General features: G+C 32.2%; 3 protein-coding genes and 1 long non-coding RNA gene across 7 annotated transcripts; 3 read left to right on the top strand and 1 right to left on the bottom strand.

The window, feature by feature from the left end:
- Window positions 1–270: 270 nt before the first annotated feature.
- Window positions 271–4,650, top strand: LOC136778890 (uncharacterized). 3 transcript variants are annotated; one of them, XM_066736052.1, is made up of 5 exons: window positions 271–896; window positions 1,681–2,120; window positions 2,616–2,864; window positions 2,948–3,112; window positions 3,199–4,650. In XM_066736052.1, the coding sequence occupies exons 2-5, from the start codon at window positions 1,716–1,718 to the stop codon at window positions 3,622–3,624; spliced, it is 1,245 nt and encodes a 414-aa protein (XP_066592149.1). In that variant the 5' UTR covers window positions 271–896; window positions 1,681–1,715; the 3' UTR covers window positions 3,625–4,650. The 3 variants fall into 3 exon arrangements, with proteins under 3 accessions (XP_066592149.1, XP_066592151.1, XP_066592150.1); XM_066736054.1 differs by lacking the exon at window positions 271–896 and adding an exon at window positions 1,225–1,370; XM_066736053.1 differs by lacking the exon at window positions 271–896 and adding an exon at window positions 1,381–1,523.
- Window positions 4,651–4,781: 131 nt separating this feature from the next.
- Window positions 4,782–9,769, bottom strand: LOC136778878 (bromodomain-containing protein 4-like). The gene is made up of 7 exons (XM_066736031.1): window positions 9,532–9,769; window positions 7,676–8,877; window positions 7,389–7,491; window positions 6,436–6,617; window positions 6,026–6,360; window positions 5,540–5,949; window positions 4,782–5,466 (listed from the first exon to the last, which is right to left on the bottom strand). The coding sequence occupies exons 1-7, from the start codon at window positions 9,750–9,752 to the stop codon at window positions 5,301–5,303; spliced, it is 2,619 nt and encodes an 872-aa protein (XP_066592128.1). The 5' UTR covers window positions 9,753–9,769; the 3' UTR covers window positions 4,782–5,300.
- A 126-nt stretch (window positions 9,770–9,895) lies between these two features.
- LOC136778900 (uncharacterized) lies at window positions 9,896–11,131 on the top strand. The gene is made up of 2 exons (XR_010823499.1): window positions 9,896–10,872; window positions 10,959–11,131. It is a non-coding gene; the product is annotated as an uncharacterized lncRNA (long non-coding RNA).
- Window positions 11,132–11,748: 617 nt separating this feature from the next.
- Vps2 (vacuolar protein sorting 2) lies at window positions 11,749–15,673 on the top strand. Of its 2 annotated transcripts, none has more exons than XM_066736062.1 (5): window positions 11,749–11,906; window positions 12,649–12,820; window positions 12,883–13,058; window positions 13,129–13,263; window positions 13,352–15,673. In XM_066736062.1, exons 2-5 carry the CDS (start codon window positions 12,653–12,655, stop codon window positions 13,557–13,559), a joined length of 687 nt encoding a protein of 228 aa, XP_066592159.1. In that variant the 5' UTR covers window positions 11,749–11,906; window positions 12,649–12,652; the 3' UTR covers window positions 13,560–15,673. The 2 variants fall into 2 exon arrangements, with proteins under 2 accessions (XP_066592159.1, XP_066592160.1); XM_066736063.1 differs by lacking the exon at window positions 11,749–11,906 and adding an exon at window positions 12,064–12,178.
- The last annotated feature ends 20 nt before the right edge of the window (window positions 15,674–15,693 follow it).

Raw genomic sequence — 15,693 nt, forward strand, 5'->3', positions numbered from 1 at the left:
TTTAATTAAAGAATTATTCTTCTACGAAGCTTGAAAAGATACAATTAATCTAGTCTTTTTTATAAATCAAATAAAAAAACCTTTTCAATTCCTTTAATTTATCACAACATTTATAACGTAGATTAAATTTTTCAATTTTACAATTTGATTCTAAAAGATTCTTTTTACTCAAGAACTATCTTGAAATATATATACTTAGTAATGTTTCTTTTTAATAGTTTATACCAAAGTTTATAAAAACCATGTTTCTAAAATCCCTAAAAAAACTATGCAACCAAATAAAAATACAACGACGAGCGCAGATGATGTCACTAAAAGGGGCACGACTTTGAAGGTCAAAAAAGAAAAAACGTGGTAACGTACAAGCGTTATCTTTTATACGACAAATTTTGGTAAGAGGCATTATTGCCTGGATAGAATTTTAGTAATATGTTGAGTGAAGAAGCTCGCGAAAGAGGAGCATCGACACTAGCAAGTGTATATATAAGGAACAGTATCGAAGAGTTGTTTGTTTTCCAACGAACTTGCTGGTTAGCATGCGTATCGAGGATAAAACCTGGCGTATCTATCGAGTGCGTTGGGCCGGCTGGGAAGTTGTTGATGAAACTTAATATTCCGGTCAAGGCGCAAAATATTGTCTTCCCGAATGCAGTGGGTGTGAATTTCACTGTAACTGTCAGTAAGTGATGTTTGTATCTTGTATACGAGCGTATCTCGAAGGCCTTCTAAATATTGCACGTCATGCCAGCTTGCTATTTGCTGTACGTGCGATTTACTAGGGATCTGGTGGGGACCGATCTCTAGTATCTCTACGGCCAGTTTCCCGTGCTTCGTGACACAACTTACACGCTTGTACCCACCGAAGATCTTTTGTTGCTCCAGATCACTGACAGATCGTAAGTGTCCATTGTACAGCTCATTTAACGCCAACCAAAACAATATTCAACCTCTGCACGATCTTGTATATACTTTGTATATATATATATATATATATACTCATGTAATTTAGCATTTTAAAAATCATCACTATAGCACTATATAAATCTCCATGAAAATCATCATCATCCTCGACGTTCATTCCTCTTAATAATTCGTAGATTTCCCGAACGATTGATAAAAACTGAAGACAAATACTCTATTGTCGATCTTCTATATTTCATCTCCGAACTGGTCAGATTTATGTACTCCTCTTCCGCGTCATTATTAATCTAGTCATTGCGTAAATGGCACTTGGTTTCAAAGTGTCGTGACGTAACCGTGAGCCAACCAATGGGAGCCGTCGGTACAATTAAGCCTTTGAAAATTCGTAGAGATGAGACCCGTTAACATTTTCTCAATACAAGTCAGTGTTGATCCGCGGTCGTGCTCGGGTAAGTCAGTTTTTCCATATCGCGGAAGTTGAGACCTTGCTGCAATTGTCAAGATTACTAGTTCTGGTATCCTTTATCAATGACTGACATTAGCGGAATTCACTTCCCATTTGCGTTTCTGCCTCTTATCCAAATGTGTGATTAACACCATTGGTATTTACTTCCCTTTTCACACACGCACACACACACACACACACACAGATATATATATAGTACATATAACTCACAATATTTACCTTAAAGCAGAGTCGCACTCGGTACACAAAGCATTTATCGTTAAGCTCTCTTGTAAAGCCAGTGCTTTTATTAGTTTTAGATAGATAAAACAGGCCGAACGTTGTAAAAATGTCGATGAATGAGATAAGTGAGAGCGCGGAACTGGAGGATGTAGCTCGAGACCCACGAATGCAGAAGCACCTGCAGCAAATTGCGAAAAGCTTGAAACTAGCCGAGCCGAAATTTCGAGTTGTCGATGCTACCAAGAAAGGCGCCAACTATGCTGGGATCGTTTACAGAGTTATTACGGAAGGCATGAGGAACGGCAAGTTCGAAAGGATAAATTCCATCCTGAAATGTGCGCCTCAGGAGGAAACGCGTCGAGAACTCTTGAACACCAACAGAATTTTCCTTCGCGAGATCTTTTTCTACGAAAAGGTCCTGCCAATCTTTGCGGATCTCCTTAGCGAGCACCACATGCAACTCGGACAGTTTCCCACGCTTCACGGAGTTTGGGCAGAAAATGGAAATGAGGTAATCTTTTCATCGGTGTGTGTGAAATAGAAAAAGAGAGAAATTCACTTGCCGATACTTCATTCTTTTTCCTCAATAAATTCGATAAAACATTCATTGATCCAACAATCAAACTTGTAACGTTATCTTATATTTTTTTCACGAGTGATAAATCTAATTATGATAATTAACGGCTATTAAAAACGTCTGAAACAGATAAAATTCGTGTAATCGTGGAGACTTTTGGCATGACTGTAAACTCACAAAAATTGCTTGACACAGTTTAATGTTCATTCACCTCTCGATTTTAAATTTAGCTGTTGGTAGTGTCTTATCTAAAAAAAGTATGCTACGGCTTGTCATATTTTGTAACGTAAAACAATTTGATCAATTTAAAGAGATTCTTATCGCGTAACTATTGCGAGATAAATGTTATACAATTTGACTATCAAGAAGGGGGGGGGGGGAGTAATTCTTTACTATGATGTAAACATAATAGATTACTCCTTAACACAGGTGCTAATTTTAGAAGACCTGAGCCGCAAAGGCTACGTAATGAAAAGCTCCAAAACTTTGGATTACGACCACGTTTCTTTAGCGATCCAACATTTGGGGAGATTTCATGCTTACAGTTTCGCGACTCGAGCAAAAAATCCGGCAGCTTTTGAAGAGCTAAAGGCGATGGAGGAGCCAATCTTCTTTCGACAAAAGAGAAACTCCACGTCAAAATCTCGAGGAGAGTTGTATTGCGATTTGGTCGAAGAGGTAAAATTCCCTTGAGATTTCCATAGTCATGATCGTCGAGTATATAATGAATTAATTAACGATAATCGATCAACATTTTTTAGGCTTTAAAAGACGAGGACAAATTTTATCGCGACAGATTTGACGCTTTTCGCAAAATTGTTTACGACGAATTAGTAGAAGCTGTTATGGGAGCAAACGCAGAACCATATGCTGTAGTGAATCATGGGGATTGTTGGACAAATAATATTCTTTTTAAGTATGACGAGGTAATTTACAAAGAAAACACAATTTTTAATATTTTACGGTTTAATTGCAATGTGTTAAGACGAAACTAATGAATTTTTTGACACAGAAAACGAAAAAACCGACAAGCTTGTACTTCATTGACTTCCAAATGTCTCGATACGCCTCTCCCGCTGTGGATTTATCCTACATGCTGTTCTGTTGTTGTACTCACGAACTCAGAGAAAAATACTTTGATACGTTATTGCACCAATATCACGACGCTCTGTCGGACTGTCTCGCACAATTGGATTGTGATGTCAAAACTCTGTTTCCTTACGAAGTACTGATGGACCATCTTCATAAATTTTCCACGTTCGGCGCCGGTATGGCTATCTTTGTCCTGCATATTTTCACCGATGAAGACATGCAAGTAACGGAGATAAAAGCAATCGAAAAAGCAGAGCCTCTAATGGAACGACTGCGTACCGACTTAAACTACAAAAATAGAATTAAAGAAACGTTTAAAGAACTCATCGACAGAAATTACATCTGATCAAATCGTTATTTTACACAAATTTTATTTTTATACAATTCTATAGCATAGACTGCAGTATTATTTGCTATCAATATTAAGGTTACTCATTTTAACGACAGTGAATTGGATTTTTCTTCATTCGTGCAACCGTTTTCAAGTCTCGTTTTGTGTTAAAATAATATGCAGATAATATTCAAAGTGAAAATTGTATGAAGAGTACTAAAGAATTAATTCATCGAGTAGAACAAGCTTCACTAATTTTCCTCATTTTAACGTATTGATATATAAATACGCCGATGTTGTATGTTTATTGCTTAAAGAACTAGAGGAAAATCATCTCACTGGGTAGATAAGAAATTGGTAGAAATATTTGTTTTATGTATTGTCTGATTACTCTACTATGTTTGAACATTGACGAAAGTACAACGTAAATGAAATGATATTAATGTACTATGTATTTTAAACAAATTGTATATATGAACTTGTATAAAGTACTTCGCTGTACTTTATTTAAATGCTTTAAATTGATGGTTTTTTAATTTTAAAGACAGAGCTGGATCAAGTGACATATTAATGTCTTGTCGGCAATAAATCTTACTCTCAAACGTGAACTTTCCTTTTAAATAATTTATGCTACCATTATTTTCTTTTATAGTAAATTATACCAACGTTAACAAATAATGTAAAAAGAAAAGATACAGTAAAGGAGAAATTTCTTTAAATGAATTCTGTGTAATTAACAAGACGATGATGTGCAATTACCCACTTATTTACATGACGTCAACGTTATTTACAAAAAAAGCCTAACCTTTTATTAGCTACTTTGCATTTACATCTAGATCTATATTCTCACGTCTATCCAATGTCGATAAAAATGTCGTTGAGCAACGCTGAAATGTAAAATACTCTTGAAAATGACTCGATATGATTAACATTAATTTTTATGATACAAATGAAAAATCAATATTTGTTCAACAATAGGTGTAATTTATATATTAACAAGGTATAACTATTAAATAAACGATATCAATAAGTATATTTTAATTACAGTCAAAATTTTTATACAAGAATAGACTTGTCACGATACCTCTAATTATTAATTGATTTATCACTTACAAGCATGAATAATAAACATTCTATTAATTAGACCTTGAATACGCTTATGTTTATAATGCGACATTGTATAAATAATATATATTTATATATATATATATATATATATAATATATATTTGTAAATTAAATTTTACCACGTAGGTATAATCTTTGTATCTCAGTATACAAACAAAATCATCGATGTTTGAGCAAATCTTTAAAACGATATCAATGAACACATAAACGAATCTTCTTTTTATTCAGATTCCTTATATTTGTTAAATTATTAGATTTAATGATGCCTTTTACTAAATTTATATACGTAATTTGTAAATTTACAAAATAACTCGATGGTCTTTTCACTTTTAAAAAAACTAGCAAGTACCTAGTTTAAATAATGCCACATAACAATAGCATAAACAATCCTTAATAGTAGGGTCTTCTCGGATTATTCTGCAACAATTAACATAAAATAGTACAAACATACATTTATATTGGTTGCATTTAGCAGGAATACTTGTCACAAGCTACTAAAATTAGGGAGCAGTTCCCGGTTTTCGGAGTAACTTTCTTCCTGCTATCCGCAGAATATAACAACCCTTAATAATTATTTTCTTGCCAATTAAAAATACTCACCAATGGGTTAGGCCTAAATCGATAAGCTAACATCATCCGTTTTCTGTAAGCGTCAAATTCATCGTCGTCTCTAGAAACGCCATCTGGTCTTTCGGAACCTAATCCGGCACTATCGAGTCTATTTGTTGATCTTAAAAAATAAATATAAGTGTTGTACATTACACACTGAAAGAATCGATAAATACGTTTACAAAAAAACTCACTTATTAACCGGCTCAACACGACCACTTCCTTCACTACCAAGGCCTTGTCCTTCGCTCCACCCTAATTTTTGAAGCATTTGAAACCCAATATTATCCTCCTTTAGTTTGAACTCTTTATAATCACTGAGATCCGGCTCTTTGCCTTGTTTAACGGCATTGTATTGTTCCATAAACTTTTTTAATTCATCGGGTGGCAAAAAGTCACCTATGTGATGTTTTCCTTCTGCTTGAGCAGTAAGTTCCTCAGCCCACATCTGCGTGGCTTCCATTTCAGCCGATCTAATTTTATGTTCCCATGTGCCCCCCTCTGTTTCTTCGTCGCTGTCATATTCATATTTATGCTTTCCCTGTGCCTCCAAACGTTTTACTTCCTCTCGCTTTTTTAGTAAATTTTGATATAAAAGATTTATCTGAAATATATAAAAAATTGTATTTTAAGACATTGATTCGGTTTATTTATTTTAACATAATGGCAAATAAGTTTACTTTAAAATGATCTTCAGCTTTCTTCCATTGTTCTTCGCTTAGATCCAAGGTTCCAAATGTTTGTCTTGCATACTGAACCAATGCCGGATCATTGCGGGATATTTTCGTTAGCATAGGATTTTTTCCTTTACTATTCTGTGTTTTGGGAGAAGGCAGAATAACCGCTGGCTGACCAATTTGACCTGGAATCGCTATTCCAGGTTGTATAATACCAGAATTGATTCTATTAATTGGTGAAGCGGCTATCCCAACAATAGGAACTTTGTTATCTGCATCACCCCAACGACTTCGTCTTTTTCTTTTACGTTCTTCCCGAGTTTCATCTTTTGGGCCATCTGTAAAGTTATTTTTACTAATAAATTATATATAGTCTAGGTTTACGAATATCACATGTTTGAATAGGATTTTACCATTTTGGGGTGTACGCTTTTGAGTTTTTTCAATTTCTTCGTTGTCACTAAGAGCCTCTTCAGGACAATAAAGCTCTGCACCACTATTTTTACTGCTATCCTTACCAGCTTTCTCTGATCGAAACTTTGCCACCAATCCCCTGTACTGCAGATACGCTGCACTTTGCTTTTGGTGCAGAAACCTTGATTAAAACAATACTTAAAACGCTGTCGAGTAATATGTATGCCTAAATATAAATTTTTCTCAGAAGAAGTTAAATCCAAGTTTCAAGTAATCCTGACAAGAAGCAAACTAGGATGACTGACTTTACCGTACGATATTTCAATATAAATTCACGCTAACAAATTGTACTAATAGAAGCATTTCTTAATAGTTAGAACGAATCTAGCTGCTGCATTACTTATACAAACATGTTGATAGATTACCGAGTAAAAATGCAAGCAAACGGTGAAACCACTCATATTTAACGATAAAATTGAAAATTATTTAGAGATTCTATACTTGGAAAAACTTCCGCGGTTAATCTATGTATAGCTAGTATTAATCGAAATAAAAACTTTGATAAATATTATTTACACACTGTCCAACGGCAATCAAAAACTAAACAAATATTAATTATTCTATACGCTCGGGAAACTATATATTGATTAAGGTAATGTTAATGCTAAAAATGATGGTACTACATAATTTTCCATTAATCGGTCATTACTATGAATTCTTACCAACTATAAGTTCATATTAATCAAAGAATTAATATCATAGCAATAATTGATATTGCAAAATAGTACTTTAAGAATGTATGAATATCAGTTTTTCTCATATCCTTGAAAATTATGTGCAAACAAATAGCACCTTCGAAAATAATATTTCTACATTCTTAAGTTATGCAAATTTTCAGAAAAGGAAATTAGGAAAATAGGGATGCAATATGAGCCAGTGAGGACAATATTACCATAATTTAGGGTCTTGGGCATTCTTCTCTCGTACTTCTTGCTCAATTTCATCTCCGCAATCAGCCACAATTCGCGCCAGCTGCTCTGCTTCTACAGGACACACTTTGAACCTTTTGTTAGAGTGGTATAATAATACCGCAATTTTTAAACAATAAAGCAAATAAAAGTCTAAGCGACTGTATTCTCAGAGTATTTCACAAACAATCAAATTTTTAAAAGTATTAAGATAAATTTGTAAAAGAACAAAACGAAATTAAAGTTGACTTTAATATTAAATGTATAATACCTAATGCATCCGAACCTTGTAGATTGGACGGCCTTGCAGGAGGCGGTACTTGTACATTTGGAGGACCTACTGAAATTGGTACTTGGTTTGGAAGAGGATATGTGGTCGGTATGAGATGTGGAGGCGGAGGTGCATTTTGTATGATGGATGGAGGTGGAACATTTGGTGGAGGAATATTTAAATTAGGTGGTGGAACTGAGTTGATAGTTGATGGAACAGTGTGAACTGGAGGTGGGGCTGACATTATCATAGGAGGCATTACATTTGGTGGTGGAATATTTGGCACACTAGGTACAGTCACAACAATTGTTTGGGAATTATTAAGTGACATCATATTAGGAGGCATTTGTGACATTGGTGGTAACATATTTGGAGGAGGTATATTTGGAGGTTGTAAATTAGTAGGTGGAGGTGGAACAGTGCACTGTTGAGGAGGTGGAATAATATGCTGCTGCCCACCAGATGAAGGTGGAATACTTTGTAAATTAGGAATAGGTACATTTTGATTCATTTGCAAATTAGGCGGTGGTATATTAGTATTTGGTGTAATGGTTTGAAGTGGTGGTGGAGGAGGACGTATAAGATGGGGTGGTGGTATTTGCATCCTTTGATTATTGGAATGGCTTTCAATATTAGGATAATTGTTACCACTAGATTTTGGTGGCTGCATTCTGGGTAAATTTGGAGGGGGAACATTTGGTGCCATGCTTCTCATATTAGGGGGAGGTACATTGGTCAGTTGCATTACAGGTTGTGACATTAATGGAGGAATAGAAGAGGTTTGATTGTTGTTTTGAGGTGGAAACTGTTGTTGATTGAAATGAGGTCTTGGTCCATTTAAAGAAGACTGATGGAAACTATGCCTAGAGTCTGGACTAGGTGAGGATCTGTATCTGGTTGGAGATGGACTAGACGATGAGCTATGTCTTCTATCTGAACTTCTATTCCAACGTGAATCATTTCTTCGCCTGTCTCTTCTGTTATCCCAGTCTCTATTTTTATCATTATTCCATCTTCTATCTCTTTCTCTTGAGCTCTCGTAATTTCTTTCTTCTTTCCTATCTTCCCTTTTATCATCATTTTTAGTTGATGTCTCTTGTCTACTACTACTTTTATTATTTGCAATCTTTTTAAATTGGTCCAAAAAGCTGCCATCATTAGCAAATAAGTTAACAGAGGTACTTGGTTTTTCCTCCTCTTTTCTACATACACACAAAAAATATACAATATTAATAGAATTTAAATATTCGTATTAGAATAGAGTCAAATAAACAATTTTCTGCATTGCTTTTCAATTTAATAATATTCAATATCTATTACTATTGTAATTTTTTCTAATTAATATCATTTGCTACAATAAATTATTAAATTAAACAAAATCTGATTATATTGACTGCTCTGTAATATGGTTAAATGAAATGAAATTTGTCCCATCAATAAACAAACTCTCTATGTTCTACCTATCTATTAATAAACTTTACAAATGTTTAAATTAAATTTACAAATCACTAATTAACTCAGCAGATCAAAAGTATCTACTTCACTTAGATTCTGCTGTTATGAAAATAAATAAAGCTAACCTCAAAATTGAGAAAGAATATTTTAAATCCTAAGAATATGCATATATTCTTTTACAGAGATTATGCTGATTATTCTTAAGTAATATTTAAAGATAGAACAATAGAAATTTTTACAATGTAAGTTTCTATTTAAAAAGAATATGAATCTCATTAATTTTTGAAAGTATCATTTTATATAGATCAGAAAATTGTAGACAAAGGGCAAATATAATTAAAGAAAAAATATATATATAAAAAAGAAATGAAAACAATCTATTAAATAAGATAACTACTCACTTAGAACAATTGGCTTTGCTCACTGTTGCTGATGAGCTATTGGAACTTGTCTTTTTTGCATTTTCCACAGCTTCTTTTGCTTTTTGTTCTTGCAGTTTCGCTTGGATTTCCAGCTTCTTTTGCTGAATAATTTGTTCTTGCTTTGACATTTGTGCAAAACGTTCATTTCGAGAAGTTTTTGACACAAACGGATCAGAACCTTTTACACCACGATACGCCATGTTTATGGTCTGTTTTCTGGTCATAACACAGGAGTGTTCAGAAAATATTGGGTTTGTTCGGATGCATTCCGGACATTCCGGTTGGCGTATGACGCGCATTTATTAAAAAAAAATTGATGCATTTAGGAACCCTCCTGAATTCTTCTTCAAGATCCGTAGGCCTATGTATGTATATGTATTTTGTAACTCTTATCAACAAATTTCGATATCATCAGGCCGAAATTAATGATAAATATCGATACATATAATAATAAATGTATATCTATATAAATATTGCTTTTAGTTCCAACTAATACCGAAAATTATCTTTAAAGTTATAGAATACAGGCCACGGGGTCAGAGCAATGCATATACAAATCTTCAATGGTCTTTATATCGCATATTAAAATTCAACAAAAAACCTAGGACACTTCGTGAATTTCCAAGGCGAAAAGCTATACAGTGGTTTATTGTATATGTATATATATATTATTTATGTTATATTTATATTATAATTATACAGATACGGAGAGATTATTAAAGTTAATTTTGCTGTAGCTTTACAGTTGTCTTATCATACATATATGTATAATTTTTTGTACTCTTTTGAATTAATAATATCAACCGTCTTTTTGACGTAAGTCTGAAAAAAGTAAGGCGTATAAAAATGACGATATGACTCGGGTTGTTCTACCTGGATTGGCTGGGCTCTATTTTTGACATGGAAGGGAATGTGACCTTGCAAGAATCTGCATTACATGCAGAAGACTGCCGGAAGTCTTTTAACGACTCTAATCTGGCTAGTTTCTCAACAATTTTATAACATAACAATATTTTTTTGCGTCCATACGCATATAAAGATAAGCTATTTTATGTCAGTATTTATACAGTACTGTAATAAAATTGGTATATATACCAGCCCAAAACCTTACTTTCTAGTTACTTTTAAAACAACTGTGTAATTGAAGTTACATTATGAGGGTATACTTGTTATTAGCTTTTCTTTTGGTTTGGGTTGGAGTTATGATCAACCATGCATCAGGATCACCATTGATGATGGACGTACCTGAACGAGAGCCAGAGGCCTTTTAAACTATATTAATTCGTGCGTAGTAGGACTTCACATTGGGTATTTTAACATGTAATTGATTCACATAACCGCCTCATTTGTAATATTTTTATCAGTTATCTTGATTTGTTCCTATATGTATTTATTTATTTTATCAGGATACTAACAAAGGTGACGGGATTTTGAAGAAAGGAAACAGAAAAAAATTTAAGTATGAGCTAATATGTTTTAAGCGCTTATAGTAAAGCTAAAACATGAATAACATAATTAATTTATAATAGTATGTAATTAATCGTGTAATCAAAGTTAATAAAATATTAATTATATCTAATTTAAATGTTATACTCATTTACTTTTGCAACTCTGTTCCAAATATAATAATAATTAATATTGTACTTTATTTTGCATTATAAAGCAATTTAGACATTATTTGTATATTTTGGTGTAAAACTTTAAAAAATGTTTTAAATTTACGTGCAAAATGAAAAAAATTTAAATAAATGCTATTGCACTTTAAATTCTACACAATTTTTTCTTTTCGACGTACGTCAAAAAAAGCGAGCTGAGATGAGATAATGAAGCGAAAGTTGACGCTATAAGTTTTATAAATGATATTCGTGTTGATCTTATAAATAACACCGTCTTAAGTATAAGCTATTCGTTTCTATCGTCATTAGAATAAAAAGGACAATCAACTTATTCATATCTTTTAAAATAATATTTGATTGGCTGTGTATGATCAGGTATGTAGCACCTTTTCTAATGGAATTATTGGAATTAAGTATGTCGAAAGCAACTCCAAAGCAGCTGCAACACTTCTGCTGAATTTTCATCTTTAGTTGCGCTAAGTGAAATACTTGATATGATTGGTCACATAGTCAGCATCTTGAAATTGACCAATCATATCCGTGTATTTGTTTTTATCGCAACTTAGCATTGGTTACGCTCCAATCTAACCCATCATGGCCGCATCATCGGGATGAAGAAGACGTAACGTTAGTGGACGTAAGAAAGCAGCATCATTGCTGGATCATTAGTTTACGACTTACGTTACCTACCGTCTGATACATGGTTTGATATCATCTTTTACAGAGAAGAAATAACAGGTATTAATAAAATATATTTATTTGATGAATAACCAATTTTTTAATAGTAGCAATCATAGTGGTTTATCAATCATTTATGTATTTATCGTATAATAACTGAAGTAGTAAAAATATTAAAATTATCCATTGAGAAATAAAAGATAAATATATATATATATACTATGAGCTGTCAACTAATTTTGTATATTTAACCAATAGTACTATTGGAATGCTTGAAAAGTCTATATTGCTTTAAAAATCTTTCAAGTTAATAAAAGTAGTGCAGCATTTTCGTAAGCTATTATCGATTATAAATTTAAATTTAATTTGGCTATTTTTAAATAAATAAGGTTTTTAAAGAGTTGTTGCAAAAATTGCTTTTTATTTATTAAAAGTAAAACTTAATCCTTACTAAAGAAATATTAAGAAATTTTTATTATTATTTGATGCTTAAGATAAGGTTTATAAAGGGTGTATGTTCGAAAATATGCATGAGTCATAGCAGTTTGACATTCGTTACTAAATCGCTGTTATGTTAGAAAATAAATCATGAATATTTTTTAAATTATTAATGTTATCCTTTTTAGTTGAAAAATAAATTATTTGGATAATAATGTTAGATAAGATTATACGTGTAAGATATTGATAACGACCATAACCTATACCTTCATTTGACAGATATATATATAGTATAGTATAGTGTAATGCAATCATATGATATTCTGTTTTTAAAATTTTTTGTAATAATGCTGTAATTAATTAGAATCATGGAGTGGCTTTTTGGAAAACGTGTTACACCAGAGGAAATGCTCAGGAAAAATCAAAGAGCTCTAAATAAAGCAATGAGAGATTTAGACAGAGAGAAAATGCGAATGGAGCAACAGGAAAAGAAAATAATTGCTGACATCAAGAAGCTTGCCAAGGAGGGCCAAATGGTAATAATCTTATTGTTAGTAAAATAAAACTGATTTATCAATTGATTTATTTCTATCTTTAGGACGCTGTAAAAATTATGGCAAAAGATCTTGTTAGAACTAGACGTTACGTTAAAAAGTTTATGCTTATGAAAGCAAATATTCAAGCTGTGTCTTTAAAAATCCAAACATTGCGTTCTCAAAATACCATGGCTCAAGCAATGAAAGGAGTTACAAGAGCAATGCAGAGTATGAACAAGTATGGTTTATTTTATTTTTATCTGTACAATTGAAATATAGAATTTTTTGTGACTGTTCATTGTTTATAGACAATTAAATCTACCTCAAATACAGAAAATTTTGCAAGAATTTGAAAAACAATCTGAAATAATGGACATGAAAGAAGAAATTATGAATGATGCTATTGATGATGCAATGGAAGATGAAGGCGATGAAGAGGAAAGGTATTAAAATAATAAAAACTGTTTGTGTATGCTGGTTTATTGGAAATGGAGCTCTTTAATTTAGAATTAATTTACGAAACTTTTTTAGTGATCAAATTGTCTCACAAGTTCTGGATGAGCTAGGCTTGCAATTAACAGACCAATTATCTGGCCTGCCACAAGCATCAGGCTCTTTGAGCACAACTGGATCAAAGCAGCCTGTTGCTGCAGCTGCAGGAGGTAATGATGATACAGGTAATCTTGCAGATGCTGATGCAGATCTCCAAGCTAGACTTGAAAATTTAAGAAGAGAATAATGTTACCAATTAACTATTAGGTGGTATGTGTATAGATTGTATAAAAATAGCTTTATATATCAATAAATACGTATATTTTTGGCTATAAGCTTCAATACTTACTGCACATAATATATTAATATAAGGTCTTATGTATGTACATTCATTTTTTTGATATATTTAAACAAAGATTAATGAAGTTACAAATACATGAAAAATTTTCATTTGCATAAAAATAATTTTAAAAGTAAATAATTGTAATTATGCTATGCTTGATATACATATACATATGATATTTAATCTACCATCTAAAAATTATAATTTTATGAAAATAGAATAGTATACATATAAAATATTACTTTTTCTGTACATTTCAGAGTAAATGTACTTTTATGTTTGATTAGTGTTAGATTCTTCCTATAAATATAAAACTGCAACAGTGTTTCTGTACTCTATGAAGTATAGGCCTTATTATAAAATTAATCAGGAGCTAGCATTTTATAATGATGGAAATTAATTTAATGCGTTACGAAAAACCTCGACTTGTAGATATTTATTATTATTCACCAAACATGTTTAAAAATTTATTCTAAGCTTGTGTTCAGTTATATTGCATCATGTTGATGTGCAAAGATTATTCAAAACTCTAAAATATTTTATAAGCATCTTCTGTAACTAAACATTACACGCTATTTTATATTTTAATATAACCTTGTTTGTTATCATAAAAATACATTGTTGATGAAGAGAGCTTGTTATAATGCAAATAATAATGACATTTTCTTAATCTTAACCCATCTGGTATGCTTTCTGTCCTTAAACTTATTTTATATCTCGCGTTAACGCGAACTATTTTGTTTGTATCAAATTTATTTGAAAGTAAATTATTATTGTTTTGAAAATTTTTGATATTTACCAACAAATATGTACAACGACTTAAGATTATATTTTACGAGTATTATTTAAATCTTGCACGACTGTTATAAAATTAATTTAGCTCAATAAATAATCGAATAATAGAACAAAATTTTTTTGTTTGTGCGATAATATTAACAAGGCGGAAAAGAGGCGAATTTAGATATTCTTCTAAGTGTTTATTAGGTAGCAAAGGTTGACGATAAGGGGAGATGGAAAAAGGTAAATACAATTAAGAGAAAGAGAGAGGAAACACGAGAAAAAAATTAGCAAGACTTATGAAATAGTATGTCTATTAAACAAAATGTACATATACATAACAATGCGCAGTAAACGAGAGCTCTATTTATTTGGAGATCGTGAAATACACAGGTATAAAATACAAGTTTGCGATGATTGAATATATATTTTTAAACTAATTTAGGCGTCAAACTTATCGTTGATGAGGTGCATTTATCGAGGAGTACATACTATATATGAAAAAAATGGAAAAAGTATTTATAAGGCATAAGCGTCTGCATGTGTTAGGAGAAACAAGAAACCTGTCTTGTCGTTAAAAATAAAAGAACACGATTGATAACGCTACTCGATATAGGGAAACATAGTAGCATATTATAATAATTTTATAGGAATCGCTATGATTTCAGCTGTACATATGTTACAATTGATTAGAAATCTTGGGACTGATTCTTCTAAATCAATAAATCTGAATGGGTTTTTGAAAGGCGCGCTTTTTTTTTTCATTTTTCTTATTTGGTAATGCGCCAAGAGTTTGAGCCTAAGTAACTATGACGATAACAAAGTGAACAACAAAGTAATGTTCGTTATGCTTATTCCTGTAATTTGTAGCTTTTTATATTTCTGCGTTATTGTGCAAGCGGTGTATGTATCTCTCCCTCTCTTGTCTCTTTCACGCGCGCGCTCACACACACACACACACACACACACATAACATGTCTAACGCGCAATTTCTCGCATTCTTTCTGGCTCTCTCAAATTTCCTTGGGGCTATCAAGCCTTCATACACTGCTTTGTTCTCTGAAAGTAAACGAGCAAAAAAGTGCATCTCAGTCGCTATACGCTCTAGCCCCCACAAAGGTGTATTAATTTATATAATACATTTTTTTTATATAAATTATAGAACGATTGGTTCAAAGCTTATTTTTTCAAGACTAATCAACCAACAATAATAAGTCCCTTACGCTCATTATGTATAGACATCCTTATCAATCGCTATGCA

Source organism: Prorops nasuta, unplaced genomic scaffold (assembly GCF_024137725.1).
Source record: "Prorops nasuta isolate Cenicafe-Biocafe unplaced genomic scaffold, Cenicafe_Pnas_1.2 PNAS00015, whole genome shotgun sequence".
In the NCBI taxonomy this organism is placed as follows: domain Eukaryota; kingdom Metazoa; phylum Arthropoda; class Insecta; order Hymenoptera; family Bethylidae; genus Prorops; species Prorops nasuta.

What these genes read in the sequence shown, in the direction of transcription:
- Vps2 (XM_066736062.1), top strand. Translation starts at nt 12,653, where the DNA reads ATGGAGTGGCTTTTTGGAAAACGTGTTACACCAGAGGAAATGCTCAGG. An exon ending in GCAATGCAGAGTATGAACAA is followed by an intron (nt 13,059 to 13,128) that starts GTATGGTTTATT and finishes CATTGTTTATAG; the next exon opens with ACAATTAAATCTACCTCAAA. An exon ending in GAAGGCGATGAAGAGGAAAG is followed by an intron (nt 13,264 to 13,351) that starts GTATTAAAATAA and finishes AAACTTTTTTAG; the next exon opens with TGATCAAATTGTCTCACAAG.
- LOC136778878 (XM_066736031.1), bottom strand. Translation starts at nt 9,752, where the DNA reads ATGGCGTATCGTGGTGTAAAAGGTTCTGATCCGTTTGTGTCAAAAACT. An exon ending in AGCAAAGCCAATTGTTCTAA is followed by an intron (nt 8,878 to 9,531) that starts GTGAGTAGTTAT and finishes GTGTGTATGTAG; the next exon opens with AAAAGAGGAGGAAAAACCAA. An exon ending in AAGCTGAAGATCATTTTAAA is followed by an intron (nt 5,950 to 6,025) that starts GTAAACTTATTT and finishes TATATATTTCAG; the next exon opens with ATAAATCTTTTATATCAAAA.
- LOC136778890 (XM_066736052.1), top strand. Translation starts at nt 1,716, where the DNA reads ATGTCGATGAATGAGATAAGTGAGAGCGCGGAACTGGAGGATGTAGCT. An exon ending in GGGCAGAAAATGGAAATGAG is followed by an intron (nt 2,121 to 2,615) that starts GTAATCTTTTCA and finishes TCCTTAACACAG; the next exon opens with GTGCTAATTTTAGAAGACCT. An exon ending in TTCTTTTTAAGTATGACGAG is followed by an intron (nt 3,113 to 3,198) that starts GTAATTTACAAA and finishes TTTTTGACACAG; the next exon opens with AAAACGAAAAAACCGACAAG.